Source organism: Ovis canadensis, chromosome 10 (genome assembly GCF_042477335.2).
Source record: "Ovis canadensis isolate MfBH-ARS-UI-01 breed Bighorn chromosome 10, ARS-UI_OviCan_v2, whole genome shotgun sequence".
In the NCBI taxonomy this organism is placed as follows: Eukaryota; Metazoa; Chordata; class Mammalia; order Artiodactyla; family Bovidae; genus Ovis; species Ovis canadensis.
The window spans coordinates 42,301,104-42,319,793 of record NC_091254.1 but is presented as its reverse complement, the minus strand read 5'-3'; the positions used below and the strand labels follow the sequence as shown (position 1 = coordinate 42,319,793).

General features: G+C 43.4%; 1 protein-coding gene across 12 annotated transcripts in view; it reads right to left on the bottom strand.

Moving 5' to 3' along the window:
• Nucleotides 1-15,648: 15,648 nt before the first annotated feature.
• Nucleotides 15,649-18,690, bottom strand: part of STARD13 (StAR related lipid transfer domain containing 13) — a 505,433-nt gene continuing 502,391 nt past the window's right edge. For all 12 annotated transcript variants that reach the window (XM_069601576.1, XM_069601578.1, XM_069601575.1 and 9 more), the window contains one exon: nucleotides 15,649-18,099. In XM_069601576.1, the coding sequence (XP_069457677.1) occupies nucleotides 17,982-18,099 (118 nt within the window). In that variant the 3' untranslated portion in view covers nucleotides 15,649-17,981. The remainder of the gene's footprint in view (nucleotides 18,100-18,690) is intronic.

The following is an 18,690-nucleotide window of genomic DNA, read 5'->3' as shown; positions in this document are numbered from 1 at the left end:
AACACTGCTGCTGCTGCTGCTGCTAAGTCGCTTCAGTTGTGCCTGACTCTGTGCGACCCCACAGACAGCAGCCCACCAGGCTTCCCTGTCTCTGGGATTCTCCAGGCAAGAATACTGGAGCAGGTTGCCATTTCCTTCTCCAATGCATGAAAGTGAAAAGTCAAAGTGAAGTCGCTCAGTGGTCTCCAACTCTTAGAGACCCCATGGACTGCAGCCTACCAGGCTCCTCCGTCCATGGGATTTTCCAGGCAACAGTACTGGAGTGGGGTGCCATTGCCTTCTCCGTAAACTTGTCTGTCTTCTTCTACAGTCTTTAAATTACATCAGAATTGTTTGCCCTTTAAGCTTAAATAGTGTTCAGTTAAGCTTAAAGGGCAAACAATTCTGATGTAATTTAAAGACTGTAGAAGAAGACAGACAAGTTTACATTGTATTTATGAGGCCAGTCTTATTATTAATACTTTGCTTTTGTTGTTTAGTCATTAAGTCATGTCTGATTCTTTGCGACTCCAGCCTGGACTCTAGCCTGCCAGGCTCCTCTGTCCTTGATTTCCCAGGTAAGAATACTGGAGCGGGTTGCCATTTCCTTCTCCAGGGAATCTTCCTGACCCAGGGATCGAACCTTCGTCTCCTGCATTAGCAGGTGGATTCCTTACCACCAAGGAAGCTCAATCTTATTGCTATAACATGGTAAAAATAACACTGAGAAAAAATCAATAGTACACTAGATGCAGAAGATTCTAAATGTGATATTAGCTACAATAATCCAGTAATGTATTAACAGACTAATGAACTATGGCCAAGTAGTTTATTGCAAGCATGCAAGGTTGCATTAGTACCAGGAAATCAAGCAATGAGACTCATTACATCAACAGATTAAAGCGGAAAAATAAGTGAACGTGTCAATGATGTCGAAAAGCCATCTTGATAAACATTCGGCAGCTATCCTTAATAATAATTTTAGGAAGATATGTACAGGAGGAACTTTTGTAAGTAAGATAAAGTTTATAAAACATTGGCAAGTTTAGTCCACTCGCTCAGTCGTGTCTGACTCTTTGCGACCCCATGGACTGCAGCACGCCAGGCCTCCCTGTCCATCACCAACTCCCAGAGTTTACTCAAACTCATGTCCATTGAGTCAGTGATGCCATCCAACCATCTCATCCTCTGTCGTCCCCTTCTCCTCCCGCCTTCAATCTTTCCCAGCATCAGGGTCTTTTCCAGTGAGTCAGTTCTTCGTATAAGGTGGCCAAAGTATGGAGTTTCAGCTTCAGCGTCAGTCCTTCCAATGAATATTCAGGACCAATTTCTTTTAGGATTGTCTGATTGGATCTCCTTGCAGTCCAAGGGACTCTCAAGAGTCTTCTCCAACACCACAGTTCAAAAGCATCAGTTCTTCAGAACTCAGCTTTCTTTATAGTCCAATTCTCACATCCATACACAACTACTGGAAAAACCATAGCTTTGACTAGATGGACCTTTTTTGGCAAAGTAATGTCTCTCCTTCTTAATATGCTATCTAGGTTGGTCATAACTTTTCTTCCAAGGAGCAAGCATCTTTTAATTTCGTGGCTGCAGTCACCATCTGCAGTGATTTTGGAGCCCCCCAAAATAAAGCCTGTCACTGTTTCCACTGTTTCCCCATCTATTTGCCATTAAGTGATGGGGCCGGATGCCATGATCTTAGTTTTCTGAATGTTGAGTTTTAAGCCAGCTTTTTCATTCTCCTCTTTCACTTTCATCAACAGGCTCTAGTTCTTTTTTTGCTTTCTGCCATAAGGGTGGTGTCATCTGCATATCTGAGGTTATTGATATTTCTCCTGGCAATCTTGATTTCAGCTTGTGTTTCACCCAGCCTAGCGTTTCTCATGATGTACTCTGCATGTAAGTTAAATAAGCAAGGTGACAATACACAGCCTTGATGTACTCCTTTCCCAATTTGGAACCAGTCTGTTGTTCCATGTCCAGTTCTAACTGTTGCTTCATTGGCAAATGTGATTCTAAATAGCAGACCATGAAAACCACTTTAATTATTGTCAGGAACTAGATAAGACTGCTTATTCTTGCCACTATTACTCAATATTATTTTCAAAGTTCTAGCAAACACAATGAGAAAAGACAGTAAAATAATTTGTCTAAACATTGGAAAAGAAAGGAAAGAACTCCTTTTCTTGATGATACTTTATTCTTGGAAAATCCAAACGACATAAGAAAAAATACTTGAATTATAACACAAATAGGTATAAAAATACATACAACAATCAAAGGCAAAAAATGACCTAAACATGAAAATGGGAAAAAATAATCTGTGGTTATAATAAAATGAAAAGAAATACTGTAAGAGAATAACTGTCCTGAAAACAAGACTCAAACAAATGGAAAATCATACTAAGTTCTTAGGTGTATAGGCTGAAAATAACTGAAGTGTTAGAGTTTCTCAAATTCACTATATACATGTATATATAATATTTATATATAAAATTAATTATGATATATACTGTAATTCAAATTAGAATCATATAACATTTCAAAATAATATAAAATGATCTTAAAGCTTATTTGGGAAAATAAAAAGCCCAAGAATAAAATGTATAAAAAAGACTAATGAGTGCAGATATTAATGGCTACTATTAAGTCACTATAATCAAATAAAGCATTTAAAAATTATTTTATTGAAGTATAGTTGGATTATCATATTGTATTAATTACTACTGTACAGCAAAGTAACTCAGTTATACATATATATACACACATTATTTTTCATATTTTTTTCCATTATGGTTTATCACAGGATATTAAATATAGTTCCCTGTACTATATGGTAGGACCTTGTCATTTATCCATTCTGCATATACCAGTTTGTGTCTGCTAATCCTGAGCTCTCATTCCTACCCTCTCCATCCCTCTCTCTTTGGCAACCTCTCTTTGGCAACCGCCAGTCTATTCTGTTTGCCTCTGATTTTGTTTCTGTTTCATAGATAGGTTCATTTGTTTCATATTTTGGATCCCACATATAAGGGATATTGTGTGCCATTTGTCCTTGTCTTTCTGACTTTCTCTACTTTGTATGATAATCTCTAATTGCATCCATGTTGCTGCAAATAGCATTGCTTCATTCTTTTTAATGGCTGAGTAGTATTCCTTTGTATATGCTTGTAGCATATCCCCTTTATCCATTCATCTGATAATGCACATTTAGGTTATTTCCATGTCTTAGCTATTGTAAATAGTGATGCTGTGAACATAGGGGTGCATGTATCTTCTTGAATTACAGTTTTGTTTGACTATAAGGGTATTGGTTTTTAAAATAAATAAAGATGGTAGAGGAATTTTAAGGAAAATCCCAATCTAGATCTCACAATATACACTATTTTAATCTATTATGAAGTTGACATTTCAATTCAGTGGGAGAAGGAAGATACAGGCTCAGCTGACCATCCATCTGGAAGAGGATGGAAGTGTACACATCTCTCAGCATTTGTAGAAGTAAGTTCTACAGATAATTGAAGACTTTAAAGCAAATAATTAAATGTAAAAATAAATAAATGAATAATAGATGAATAAATTACTTATAGAAAGAAATCTAGGAGCCTATACATACAATGTAGGGTTTGTGGAGATTGTTCTTAAGTAAGACAAAGAACCGAAAGCTATAGAAAATGTAAATAAGGTCCGTGGGAAATTATAAAGTTAAAAATGTATTTGCATCACAGATGATTAAAATAAAGTTAACATCTTTAAAATACAGAGTTCCTACTAAGGGGCAACAGATAATAGAAAATAGATATGAAAGAATAATTTATCCGAAAGTAGGTATAATGGCCATAAACGTATGGACACTCAAAATTATCAGTAATCAGGAAATGCAAATTAAAGTAACAATGCATTTTCCCTTTATAACCATGTATTTAATAAAAGCATAATAGAAGGGTAATGTTAAGAGGTAAGGATGCAGAGGAAAAGGGACTGTCATACTTTGCAAATTAAATGTTAGTTGCAGTATGGCAATATCTTCTGAAAATAAAAATTCACATACAGTTGGATCTACCAGTCTCATTCCTAAGAAGCTATTCCAAAGAAAGAAAAACATAATATAATTTCATAAAAGTGTAGGACCATGATGTTTATTAGAGCATTGTTCATACAATTAAAATTCTGAAACAAAGAGAATCTCCATAGAAGAGTGGTTGAGTTGATCTTTAAAAGAAACTTTAGAAAAATTTCATAAAATAGTATGCAGCCATTAAAAAGGATACATTTTAGCAGAGTCTGTATACTTGGTTAGGATTCCTATGAAGTATTTTTGAGTGACAAAAATCTAGTTGTGGAGATGTATAGTATTCTATTTCTGTAAATAATACTAATATACAAGGAAAAAGTATGCCATGTACGTATATGTGTGTATGTGTTTGTGAATATGGATATGTGTTTACAGCACTCAGTTGTTAACCCAGGACACTTAGTGTTATTTAGGAAGAAAGGAAGAAATAAAAAGGGTTGGGGGCGGGGAGGAATTAAACTATTCAGAAAGCCAGCATGAGCCCCATTTATGTTCTCTTTGTGGAATAATAAAAGTAAAAGAATGCCAGGCTCCAACAGTCAGGCTTTCAGTCAGTTTTCCTAAGACCTGACTTTTCTACCTTGTTCTTGTGGCTCCTATTCTGTCAGCAGTTCTGTTCCAGGTGGCTGGGGAGAGTTCTTTTTCATCTCTGCAGCCTAAGTAAACACAGGCGCTTCGCCTTGCTTTGTCGGTCCGTTTGTCAGGTAGTGTTCCAGCCACAGAGAAAGAGAACATTGCGCAGACGTTCTGTCATGCTTGACTTTTTCATGGACCTGCCAACTGTTGCCCCAACTTCATGGTATTAAATATTTTAACTAAACTAGAAATCTATACAAGGGAACTTCTGGAGAGCTAAAATTCTCTTAATTCCTGGAGTTACAGCATAGTGGGAAGAGTAAAAGGCTTTGCATGATAACTCCTGACCCTGGGAATGCCAGTAAAAACCCTGAGACCAGACCTTCAAGGCCAGCCACTCGGGTAATAAAGAGCATCTGCAGGGGGTGTTACTGACATCTCCGGGGTGGTCCTGCCAACAGTTACTCCCTCCCTGATTTTCTCCTTCCTGTTGGGTGTTTCTTCTTCTCTGAGGCCAGCATTATCTCCCTGGTTTCCTTGACTTTTGTCTAATGATCTTTTTGAAGACCCACCATGTCTCCTTACTGATAGATCACATGGTTTGTTTAAACCTTTTGTTATATTAACTACCCTTTAAGGCAAATGTACTTTTTAAAGACCATTGATACAGATCTTGGAAGGGAAATTCACACTCTCAAAGCTAAATGGGTCGGCCTGATCCAGACCACAGTGACTGGTGGAGGAGGGCTGGGGTGGGGGTGCTCCTTTCTGCTTACGGGAAGTGCTGCGCTGTTTTCCACGACAAATGCTCTCATAGCAGACTTGTACCTCACTCCCTCCTTGCCTGTTTGTAGCCTGAGTGCCCTGTGATGAACATTTTTTGTGTATTAGAAAACAACTCAATAAATTACTTTGGTGCTCATACTAATGTGGCAAGATGGAGGGTCAAGTCTGAATATGGGGGAATAAACCTTTCATAGTTTGTCCTCAAAAAAAAAAAAAAAAAAAAACAACAAAAAAAAACCACCAAGCCAAATGCCCAAAAAACAAGCCTTAGGAATTTCAGGTTTCTCAGAAACTGCACTTGACATTCTGCTTAGAACCGTTGTGTTCCTGTAGAGATGGGCAATTATGGGGAAAGTATTTCTGGGAGCATGGCCACATTAAACACCAGCAACAAAAGACTCCCTGTGGGTTTTGCCACTTTGCATGACCCTCCCCCCACCTTAATCTGAATTTCAGAGACGTTCAAATACCGCCAAGAAGAATGGCTGCCTCAGTTTTAAATGTACATACAGCATGATGCTTTGAGCATCTGTTCTTTGAAACCTGCCGGGTTTTGAGGCTGTGGTTATGGCGGGACTCAGTGTTTGTGAGCTCTTCATAACTCCCAAGATGTCCACTCTTGAGGACTCTACCTTAATCTGTGGGCTCTGAGTTTTGAGGATCTGCAATCATGCAACTATCCCCCAGGAGTGGAAACAGTGATTCTCTAAAGCTCCCCATGCCCTGCTAGGTACTGCCTGACGTCTCAGAGCTTGGATGCTGGGGAGGCACTGGGTGGAGAGGAGCTGGTGGGATGATGCTTTTGGGGACCTGGAAGCCCTTTCTGAGGCTTTTTTCCCATTCTCCCCAATCCCTCTGTTCCCATTTAGAGCTGTGACTCTAATCTGAGGACCAAAACCAGCCTCTCACACTGGGCGTGATCTCCCCTTGAGGCTCCACTTTGGGGCAGGAAATCAGTCAGAAGGTTGCTCACTGGGCACTGAACAGAATTCAGTGAGATAGGGGGACGGGCTGCTGGTGGCCCATGTGGCCTCAGGGAGAGGCCACTGGATGGGGGAGGGAGGCTCTGCAAGCCCACTGCCCCGATGCCATCTTTCCCAGGCAGGCCCATCCGACAGGCATTGCCAGAGTTTGCCTCTGAACTTTCCTTTCTTGTGGTTCCAAGACTGACCAGCTGTCCCTCTGGGCAGAACATTCTTCCTGGTTTTATAGACGAGCTTCCAGTCACTTTGAACTGGGAGCCTTTTGGTTGTCTTAAGGTGTCTGTACTGTTCTGTGTGGACCCCTGATGTGTTTCTCAATGGTGTTCCCCCCACCCCCCCCCCATGCTTAAGATCGAAAGGTTCCCCTGTATAGGCCCGCCCCCCACATCCGCCACCACTCCCCCCGCCGCCACTGTCTCCCACAGCACTGGAAGGAATGCATTTGACTTTCTTCACCGCTTGCTCTTCTTAATTCAGTCTCTTGACTGTGAGGTCCCTGTGAAGATGTGTTCATTTAGTGTGTTTCCCTATTCACAGTAAGGGTTTCCCTGATAGCTCAGTGGGTAAAGAATCCACCTGCAATGCAGGAGACCCTGGTTTGATTCCTGGGTCGGGAAGATCTGGTAGAGAAGGGATAGGTTACCCACACCAGTATTCTTGGACTTCCCTGGTGGCTCAGCTGGTAAAGAATTGGCCTGCAATGTGGGACACCTGGGTTCGATCCCTGGGTTGGGAAGATCCCCCAGAGAAGGGAATGGCAACCCTACTCCAGTATTCTGGCCTGGAGAATTCCATGGACAGTCCATGGGGTCGCAAAGACTCTCAGCTACAGTCAGCCCCTGACACAGACAAACTTGGCTCCATGGGTTTGTTCTGATAGTAAGAAAATCAGAGCAAGACCAAGTGAGAGTCTGGTATTGTTCTACCTTGCTTTGGGCATAATTTAGTTCCTGTCTCCAACCCTGTGATTGTTTGGACTGTAGATCTGAAATAAACAATGAGTGATTGTTAAAAAAAAAAAAAAGAACCAGAGCTTGAGTTAATTGAATTCTATCATTTCCTGTGATCTATTAGAACTTCTATTTTTGCTTAAAGTTTAAAACAGTGAGCAACATTTAAAACTGAATGACTTCACACCCACTTAGATGGATAAAGTCCAAAAGATGGATGGTCATAAGTTGACAAGGATGTGGAGAAACTAGAATTCTTGTGTGCACCCACTTTGGAAAATAGCTTGGTAGTTTCTTAAAATGTTAAACAAAGATATACTATGTGGAGCATCAATTCTAGGTAGTTAGTGGAATCACTGGAGAAGACGATGGCACCCCACTCCAGTACTCTTGCCTGGAGAATCCCAGGGATGGAGGAGCCTGGTAGGCTGCAGTCCATGGGGTTGCTAAGAGTCAGACACGACTGAGCGACTTCCCTTTCCCTTTTCACTTTCATGCTCTGGAGAAGGAAATGGCAACCCACTCCAGTGTTCTTGCCTGGAGAATCCCAGGGATGGGGGAGCCTGGTGGGCTGCCGTCTATGGGGTCGCACAGAGTAGGGCACAACTGAAGCGACTTAGCAGCAGCAGCAGTGGAATCACACTAGCATCTCCCCTCCCCAGTGGTCCAACTCCTAGGTATCTACCCATGAGAAATGCATCACTCTCTGTCATTTCTATCACATTCTATTCCTTAGAAGGAGTCACGGAATACAGCTCACACTCAGGGAGAGGAGAATTAAGCTCCAGCTCTTGAAGGCAGGGGTCACATAATCTGTGGACATATTTTTAAACCACCCTCTGAGCCAGGTATGGTTCCACACTTTTTGGGAGGGAGATGTTTACTGTTGGCAAGTTGATGCTGTAAGGAGGAAATATTTATGCTTTCCTTTTGTCTTCTACTGATATAACATCGTCCGTGTTAAACACAGACCTATCCTTTCCTTCTCTTTATTCTTGCACTAAATATGCTTGCCACAAGTCTTCATTGTTACTGTTTATTTTTTGCTGTCCTCAATACATTCTGAAAATCTCCATACATGCTGGGTTTCAGACTTCCTGAGGCCGCTGTTAGGTGTTATGCCCATCTTTTGAACCTGTTCTCAGTGTTTTGGTAATTTTCATGCCATTAGATATTATGATTACCAGGGCCCTTGAGAATGCTGAGAGCTTGATTATCTCCCATGGATGTTCCTTCCCAGCAGGCTCGGAAGGCTCTCTGTGCACGGGAACAAAAGCAGAAAGGAATCAAAAGACGTCTTGATTAACAGCTGTGCAAATGGCTGAGAATTACAGTCAAGGGCAAGGGCTCCCACTTGCCTCTGAACCTAAACCTTAGGACTGAGCGGGCCCCTCCCACCCCACCACAGGGCTGGCTGGGGATCCATCTGTGTATCTGGTTGCACTTACCAGGCCGGCAACATGCACAGAGGAGGGGGCACGTAGGTCTGGTACTACTTGGCAGTGCTGTGATCACGTCCAAACAGGGTCACAGGGCTCAGTGATCACACTCTCATCTCCCCTCCCCTGGCAGGGGCTGCGAGGGGCTGGGCAGAGTGGCCTGGCCAGAGAAGGGGTGTATGTCGTCCCTACCTCACGTGCCCTTTGCCGTTTCCAAGCCTGGCCTCCCCAGCGGGCTTGCTGTGTAGCTTGCTGTGTAGGCTTAGTGGCTTGCCATTTCCTATTCCAGGGGATCTCCCCAACTCAGAGATCGAACCTGCGTCTCTTGTGTCTCCTGCATTGGCAGGAAACCCTCGTGATGGAGGCTATTTGCAATTATACTCAAAATGTCACCCTTTAGAAGGTCCACTCAGCCAGTCCCTCTGAGTGTTCTCACAGCCAACAGAGTTTCCAGACTTGCACACCTAGTCCCGGAGTTCATCATCCTTTCCTATTCATTAAGGGGAGAAGCAGAGCAAAGCTCAGGTCGCCTGTGCCTCAGTTCTGGTTGGGTGATTTCAGGAAAGTCACTTGTCCTTTCTGAACCTGAACTTATTCTTGTAAAAAATAGAGATAGTGGTATCTATTTCACTGGGTTGTGGTAAGGTTGATGTCTACTATGTTGTATATACATGTATTCATGTATGTGAGTATGTATGAAAACTCCTTGTAAACAGTAAGACCCGGATGATGCGTGCAGCTGTCATTGTCTTACCACTTTTTACTTAGTGGGAAGTTTATTCCATGTATGGTTGGTGATGATCTGAAGCAGGAAGACAAAGCGCCTATAGCATACAGGGCATCAGAAAGTTCCCCAGATGTTTATACTTCTAGGTTTGAAGTTCTGGTTGACTGTGGTTCCCTCTCATTAGGCATCAAAATTCCACTTGGAATTCTGTCCTGGGAATTGCCGCTGTGGGAGAGTCTCTTCCCCATTTGCATGGCTCACAGGATGTCACCTTGGGTCTGTTTCCAATCTCTGCATAGCATCTTGACCCTGGAATGTGGAAACATGAGGAGGTGTTTGTTTTACACTCCCTAATCCTTGAACAAAAATTACAAAGTGTTCTTCTGCCTTCTCAGAGAAAGACTGTCCCCATCTTGTTCTTATTCAGTTTGGAGAAGCGACAGATGTTGCTGTGTTTATGCTGGGTTAAAATTCCTTCATTTCATGTAAAGGCATGCTAAATGCTTGCTTTGTGATTATCTGAACCCTGAACGGCGACTGTCTGAAAAGTAAACAAGGCAGCCAAGCTACAGTACTGCATTGCTGCCTTCATGGTCTTTATGCTTCGCACATACGCTGCTGGGTTCACACTGGAACACTGCAAGCTGATAGAAAGCTGAGGGTACATCTGCTCTGCTTTGCCACTCTCAAGTGTTTCTTAACGTTTTCATTTGTTTGTTTTTTATTTTTTGTCTGCGCTGGGTCTTCGCTGCATGGAGTGTGGGTGCTTCTCATTGTGGAGCACAGGCTCTCGGCACTTAGACTTCAGCGGTTGCAGCCCGTGGGCTCAGTAGTTGTGGCTGCCTCGTGGCAGGTGGAATCTGTCTTCCCAGATCCAGGGTCAAACTTGTGTCCCCTACACTGGCAGGCAGATTCGCAGTCACTGGACTACCAGGGAAGTCAAGCCTTATTTGAGTTGAATGTTCAGTTTCATGCAGTTCTAGGAGAGGACCCCTATTCTGGAGTCTGTGTTTCTTGTGGGTGGGGTCCCAGAGGGTGGCTCCAGTAGATCCCAGTGGGGGGCAGTCTCCTCCCCAGTAACTGCTCTTTGGAGAGCACATTTAATTTCAGACAACTGAATAACTTTATTTCTCCACAATAACTTGAACTGCCTATCTCTGTGGAAGTCAGCACACTCTACCTGTGGCTCACGTAGAATCAATAGCTATGCCTGTTTCCTTTTATTTTTCTCTGTAGATGAGGGAACTGCAGAGAAACAGGAGGACCATGAGTGAAATTAATGATACACCCCCCCATGTCTCCAGTGGCCTTATCTTTTGGTCCAGTGCTTGCCTTGTCTCCTTGTCTGGCATCAGAGGCTTTCTTTCCTGTTATAAGGATTTCAGACATTAGCAGGTGGGTGGGAGCTACTTTTGGAATGGGCTTCCCTGGTGGCTTAGATGGCAAAGAATCCACCTGAAATGCAGAGGACCTGGGTTGGATCCCTGAGTTGGGAAGATCCCCTGGAGAAGGGAGTGGTGATACGGAGGAGCCTGAAATGATACTACCACATTAAAAAGAAAAAAAAAAAAAAAAGCCTAACCCTGAAAATCACCTGGTCTTGTTCTTAGATGGTTAGAGTGGGTGGGCTTCCTCACCGACTCTTGTCCATTTGGAGTGTGCAGGAATCCAGCCCCCAGAAAGGCAGGGTCCCTTCTCCCTGGCTGGCACCTCTGGATATGGGCGCTCCCTTGGGTCTTCTTTGGGTATAAAGTTCCTGACAAAGCTGTGCATTACAGGATTGAGACAAAGCAGATACTACACACCACTTTGGCAATTTCTTCAGAAGTGCTTGGAAGTTGGGGGTGGGGCGTCTCAGAGAAGAAAAGATGAGAGATGAGGTTTAGACAGCTTTGAAGTGGTGGAGGGAAGAGAGACGGGGGTGGGGGGCACGGGGGGGGGGAGGCAGGGGCAGGTGGGAAGAAGCTCCATGGGAGAGCCCTCCTGAATTCAGGCAGAGCTCCCACTCCTGACTTTCCAGGCGCACAGCACCCAAGCCTCCCCAGAGAAGCCGTGACCAGGTGGGGGAACGATCCCGCCCACTTTAACCACCTAAGAACACCAAGATAAGGTGATTTTCAGGTTTCTTTTCTTTTCTTTTTCTTTTTTTAATATGGTAGTATCATTTCAGGCTCTTCCTTAGTGCTATTCCCTTCTCCAGGGGATCTTCCCCACTGAGGGATCCAATCTGGGTCTCCTGTATTGAAGGTGGATTCTTTACCGTCTGAGCCACCAGGGAAGCCCATTCCCATCTACCTGCTGGTAGTTCCCATCTACCTGCTGATGCTTGAAATCCTTGTAACAGGAAAGCCCCTGATGCCAGGCAAGGAGATAAAAGTCTTCATGATGCAAATCTCCAGTGGAGCAGCTCCATCTGAAACTCATTCACATGAAAATGTCCTCAACCAGCTTTTCAGCCGATGGGGTGACTGATAACCCACGGAGATGGCAGAGGCGTCTGCCACCCTTGACATGAGGACAGGCGTGGGAAAGGGAAGGTGAGGAAGCCCTGACCACAGGTCTGGCACCACTGTGCCCGCAGGAACCGCGTGTGGTTTCCAAGATGGCTCAGATTGAGGGTACATCCGTGAGTCCATGGTGTCTTGATCTTCTGGGGCTTAGGGTGGTGCCACATGGCCAGCGTGCAGATAAAGTGCTGGGTCTTCAGCTGGGTGAGTTCCTGCTTGTTGTCAGCGCTGGTTGTTCATCACATCCCAAACCTGGGGACCCGGGCATGAGAGTGAGGCGACCTGGGGTCCCTCCGCCCGTTCCCTGTGGGAGGCTGAGCAAGCAGCCCTGGCGGAAGGTGAGCATCTCTGGGGTCAGGTTTGGGTCAATGAGCTGGAACCCAAGCCCCTTATGGTTGAAGCTTTACGTTGCACCTTACTTGGTCCTTTCCCTGTTGTGTCTTAGCACATGTGACAGCTGGTGTCAGGTGTGCTGTGGGGATTTAGGAAAGCACTCGGGCAGTATCAAGGAGGCATCAAGGGGAGAACTGAGTCTTCTTCAGGAGAGTTCCTCCCGGACTCTCATGCCCGCGTGAGGCCCAGCAGTGTGCTGACAGGTCAGTCAAGGTCAGCAGGGGTGGTTGTGAGGACAGCCAAGCCTGTGAGCTCGCGGGCAGGGGGCGCTCCTCTTGAGAACGCCCCTAAGTATCTGGGGGGCCTTGGAGATGGGCTCGCATCTGGAACTCAGAACGAGGACTTGATCGTCTAGCCCCGAGGACTGAGCATCCCTGGGTGGGACAGGCAGGTGTCCAGCTCGTCTGCGGTGCTTGCGGGAGGCCTGCCTTCCTCCCGGGGGTGTGGAACAAGGGGCCCACGCCTGCAAGCCTAGCTCTCAGAGGCGCCGTTTCTGCCCGTCACCGTGCTGCTTTTCCTTCACGAGGAATAGGTCTCGGCAAACTGATGAACTGATCATTCCCACCGCTGTAATTGTAGCAGCTCCGGTGGAGCCAGAGGGAAGATAATCAAACAGCGCGTCCTTTTGAGTAGTTCTTTACTCCAGGCCCTTGGTAAATGTCTCCCTGACTATCTAATCTGTCTCCTTACTCTAATTTTATTTTCCTCTGTGGAGCTCCCCTGGTCAATTATTTGTTTCTTGGCTGTTTTCTCCTCTAGACCATAAGTTCTGTGAGGAAAGGAGTTTTTTTTTTGTTTGTTTGTTTTTGGTCTGTTTTGTTCACTGATTTTATTCACTGTTTTATTTACTGAATACCTAGAACAGTGTCTGGCACGTCTTGAGTTCTCCACGCGTACTTGCCGAATGAAGGAACTAATCAAACTGTCCTATTTTCTGCAAGCAGATGTTTAGCATTTGCTAATTTCAGAAACAGCCACATTTAACTTCTTGGAAGACCATCTCATGCGCCATTCTCAGTGCTATGGGAGAGCTGAAGTAGCCAAACGCAAAGTGTGAGTTATTTCACCAGCTTTGGGATACTCCACACTAGGTTATGACTTCCAGAATGGCTTCTGTCATCTTTATGCCCAGTTTTCAGATGCCCAGTTCATTTTAAATACTTTTGAATGGTGTAGCATAAAGTGTCCTAAGAGATGGAGTTTCAGAGCCAAGACATGGTCCATGTTCCTAAGAGTTCACAGTCTAGTGGGAGAGTTAGATTTATTGCCAAATGACATGGTTCATGCAATAAGAGTACTATTAAGGAAGCAGGTGGATTTCAGATGGGTGGTCAGCAAAGCCCATGGAACAAATGATGCCCAAATAGGGTTTTGAGAAATCAGTAGGCTATCACTTGACCAACAAGATGGGCAGAAGGTCCATGCCAACTCACAGAGATGTGGAAGAGTGGCTTGGTGTCACTGGACCATTCTGTGTTTGTCAGGAGAGGCAGGGACAACACAACTGAAGTGAACATGGGTTGTTCCTCTAGCTGTGGGTCCTGGTCACTCTCTTAATGTTTCAGATGCATCCTGCTGGTGGCTGGGCACAGCCATCTGGGCAGTTCAGAGTCATTGCAAGGGCTGGGTGAACAGACTTACTCCACTTGGCCAGGGTCTGTTTTATCTCTTTACATTAACTTTCTGAGAAGAAATCAGATGACTTGTTTTTTTTTTTTTTTGGCCAGATATCAAAAGACAGTGAAGTAGAACAGTTTCACACCAAAGAATTTCATGAGGTAGACTCCGAATGAAGTTTGAATTCATATACTCTAGGGTCCCTGAGAGACACTGGTTGTGTGTGGCTGCTAGAATGACGACCATGTTCTTCTTTCACAAAGAGGAGGGACATGGACAGTGGAAATTCCTCTTATTGCCTAGGAAAGCAAAACTTGCAAGTAATGGGAAAAGGCATGAAGGAGAGGAGCAGAGAGCAGAGTTTGGATCATTTCTATGGGGGCATATAGTCTTTTGGGGCTGCTGTGACTATTTTAGCCTTAGTGGAGACTGAGAGCTCCTGCTTGCTTAATGAGAGGCTACCTTTGTCATCTTTTAGAAGTAAAGCTTAGAAAAAGTACAGTGATCCCTCAGTGTATGCAGGAGATTGGTTCCCATACCCCCTTCAAGTACCAAAACCCAGGGATTGCTCAAGTCCTTTATATAAAGAGGTATTATTGCTCATTGTTCAGTCACTTAATTGTGTCCAACTCTTTGCGACCTCATGGAGTGCAGCATGCCAGGGCTCCCAGTCCTTCACTATCTCCCAGAGTTTTAGCTCAAACTCATGTCTACTGAGTCAATGATGCCATCCAACCATCTCATCCTCTGTTGTCCCCTTCTCCTCCTGCCTTTAATCCTTCCCAGCATTGGGGCTTTTCCAGTGAATCGGCTCTTCGCATCAGGTGGCCAAATTATTTGAGCTTCAGCTTCAGCATCAGTCCTTCCAATGAATATTCAGTGTTGTAGTATTTGCATATAACCTACAAACATCCTCCCATATACTTTAAATCATCTCTAGATTATTTATAATATGTAGCACAATGCAAATGATATGTAAATAGTTGTAAATACAATGGAAATGCTATGTAAATAGTTGCCAGTGCACAGCAAATTCAAGTTTCGTTAGGAACTTTCTGAAATTGTTTTTCATCTTTTTTTTTTTTGGAGTATTTTTGATTCATGGTTGGTTGAATCCTTGGACACAGAACCTGCAGATATGGAGGGCTGACTGTAGGATGGAAAGCCAGAGGCTCAGACTCAGGTTTGGCTACTCTTCATGGTCCAGTGGTGCTGCCATAAGTTGCGTCATCAAGTCTCAATTTCTTGTGCACTCAAAAAAAAGAGAATGTAGCTAGAGCTCACAGAATCCTTCAGAAAATACTATAAAGGTGTTCTTATAACTTCCAGATTTCAGAACAGCGAAATGTAAAAGAAATCCCTACCCATCACTATAATGGCTTAGATACAGGTTAAGGCACCCATACTGTTAGTGAAGTTCTGTAGATAACAATCTAGGCTTTTATATAAATCTTTAGATTTGACTATGGTACAGAGGTGTCAAACTCATGGTGAGCTTTTTTCTTTTTTTTAATGGCATGCTATTTTATAGAGAAATCTTCCTCAGGAAGCAGGTTTTCCATTTATATGAAGCATGAAACTCAACATGCATTATAGAGAAAAGAGGGTTATATTTAATGTATATAAATTTATTTGCCTTGGCAATTATTTATTTACAATTGATGATTGATACCAACAATCGAGGTAAAGATATACATGAGGTATAAATATATTATTTAAAGGCAGTATATTTTATTTCCATTGGCAAGATAACAATGCATAAAATACTATGGTATTTGACAAACAAGCTTGATGCATCTTTCTCCTCTTTTGTTTCTTTTTAAGATGCACTGTGTTGTAGGCAGCAGGGGTGTACTTAGTATGTGCATAAAAAATAAAAAGGTAATTTGAAGAGAAGGGGAGTCAGAAATCAAATAACGTTGTTTTTATTCTAAATGTCCTCTAGATCTCCGCTTCTCAGGGTGTGGTCTTTGCCCTGAAGCTGGTTCAGAATCCAGAATCTCAGGCCTGCCTGAGCCTGCGGGAATCAGAGGCTCATTGTAACAAGATTTCCAGGTGATCTGTGTGCTGATAAGGCTGGAAAAGCCCTGCTCTCGGTGACAGGACACCGTTCATCCTTTTGTGCCTGTCACACCTCCTGAAAACACGTGGCCCCATCTCTGGAGTGGGACCAGCATTAAGCTAAATTAAAATTCACTAACGATCCTGTCTATGTAATCTGGCATATGTGGTTAAATTTAGGATGTGAATTTGTTTTGCTCACAGAGCATTGCGCAAATGGAAAACTATGGGTTTGCCGCCACCTTCTTCGGTAGGCAAGGAAACAAAAAAAATTCCTCGATTACAATTCAGACAGTATGATTTTACTTGTACCATCCAGAACTCATTTATAGCATTTTTATTCCTCTCAATAAAAGAATTGCACAATACTGATAAAAGATAACATTACATAAACATACAATATAAAAAGAAAACACTCAGTTTTTTTTCCCCTTCAACACCAATTGCTAAATTATGATACCAATTTCTCCCTGAAATCAAACACAATAAATTATCTTCCTCTTTAGAGTTGCTGAATTACAATGAAAAAAACCCAACTTAAAATCCATCAGCAATTGGTTAAGGATAGTCAATTTGCTTAGTCCATACAATAATAAATAAGGTTCAGGCAAATGCATAGCTAGCTTGACTGACTAATGAAGAAGCATGGACTTAACAAACCTGTTTATATTTTCTAAAGCTAATTGAAGAACACAGTTTTGGTCTTAATGTTAGTTTGAAACCCTGTCTTTCAGATTGCAGAACTTTAACGAGCAATATCTTAAGAGCATAGCGATATTAGAACTCCCTGCAGCTGTAATGGTCCAAGACTCTTGAGTGACCAGCATCTCCCTTTATCTGGTGTCCAGAGTTAAATTCAGTGCAAGACGTTGGTAAGAAAATGTCAACTAACTGTGACCATTAAATAGGCCACTGGTCAAATAGAATGACATTTAAGAACATTATGCAATGTATCTATGAAACCTCAACAAAACACAGAGGCTCCCTTTGGCTGTGAATATGCCAAGGCTATTATATTCAGCTCTAATCAGCAGGGAAATACAGGTTCTGTTTCAGTCACTGGAGCTGACTCCAGTGGTCCACGGGCATCTGGCATTTCACTGAAACTGTATCTGCCGGCCCCATGGCAACTGGTAATATAGTCTTAAATCTGGTAACGACTACTCACCCACTTCTTTGCTTTAATGAGGACTATTATTTTCCTCGCTTCATCCAATACCCCACGCTCAAGTTCTGAATGATACAAACTGACAACATGTGAGAACCATTTAATGTGTTTTCCTTTGGTTGGCTAATCTTTGGTAAAACATCAGGGCAGACAACTTGTTTTCACACTTTGGTGTTAGCAGCAGATTCTGCTCAGCTTACAGGGCAGTGGGGACACAGGGCCCAGAGAGGCTTGGAAAGAACCGTGTGCCGAAGGGGCTCACCTGATCAGATGCATTCCTTTTCAAAATATGCAATTATATATAAAATTGACATTTTACATATATACAGTGAAGATAGAGATATACACACATATGTACAAATGCTACACATACATTTATTTACAGTTAATGATAGTGCTTCTTAGAAGCCTTTAAATAGCAAAATTAGGCAATGCACAAGGAATAATCAATTTAATCTTAAGTAACATAGATAAATGTTCTGATTTTTAAAAATATTATATTAGTAGGGATGTAGCCGTCTCCAGGAAGGCTAGGGAAGGTTCTCAGAAATTCTTGCATCTTCGACATTCTGACTTCTCAGTGCTTCTGCTTTTGAGCATTAACTTTGTCAATTAGTTTCTCTCTCTTCCTTGCTTTCTCACGCTCACACTCTCTCCCACAAGTGTTTGCTTCCGCTTCCTCTTCCCTGAGTTTGATGTCACACTTGGGAAAACTCAGATTTTAGTTTCTGGACCCTCAGCAATGAGGGGCTGAAAAGAGTTTCTAATCCTGGCAACTTCCGCCGCACACAGATGTCCAAAGGCTTTATTGTACCATTCTGGGGAGTGACCTCTGTGGGGACAAAAAAGGGGAGGGAAGTGGGAAAGCCTCTTCCACATCACAACAGTTTGTCACGGTCAACACGGCGGCGCCTGCGCCCTGCCTGTCAGTCCGCTTGCCTTCCCCGAGGGGCGCTGCTCTGAGGATCTGCGAACCTCATTCTGTCAATGGGGGCCCATAAAATTGCCTTCCTGGCCAAGGATTCAGTCTGTCTTTGCAGGATTCACCAGGTGCTTTCAAATGACAGCGTCCTCTCAGGGATGAGTCTGACTTAATTCAAGAATTTATGGAGAAAACCCAGTTTATATCCACCCAGACCAAGAACTCAGTTTAGCATCATGAAGGCATTGAAAAAGGTTGGATTTAAATTAGTTCCTTCTCATAGGAGGGCAACTGGAGGGAGCAGAAAAGGGACAGGCTGGAAAGAAACATAAGAGGACTCGTATTTCCTGAGCATCTACCATGTACCAGGTGCCAGTGCTGGCGTTTGCCCCGTGAGAGAAGCACACGAGTACACGTGGGACAAAACGGAAAATAAAGATGCGCATGGGACCTTCTCTTGACAGTCAGAAGTTTAGCAAGGCTGGAAAGAGAAGTGAGGGG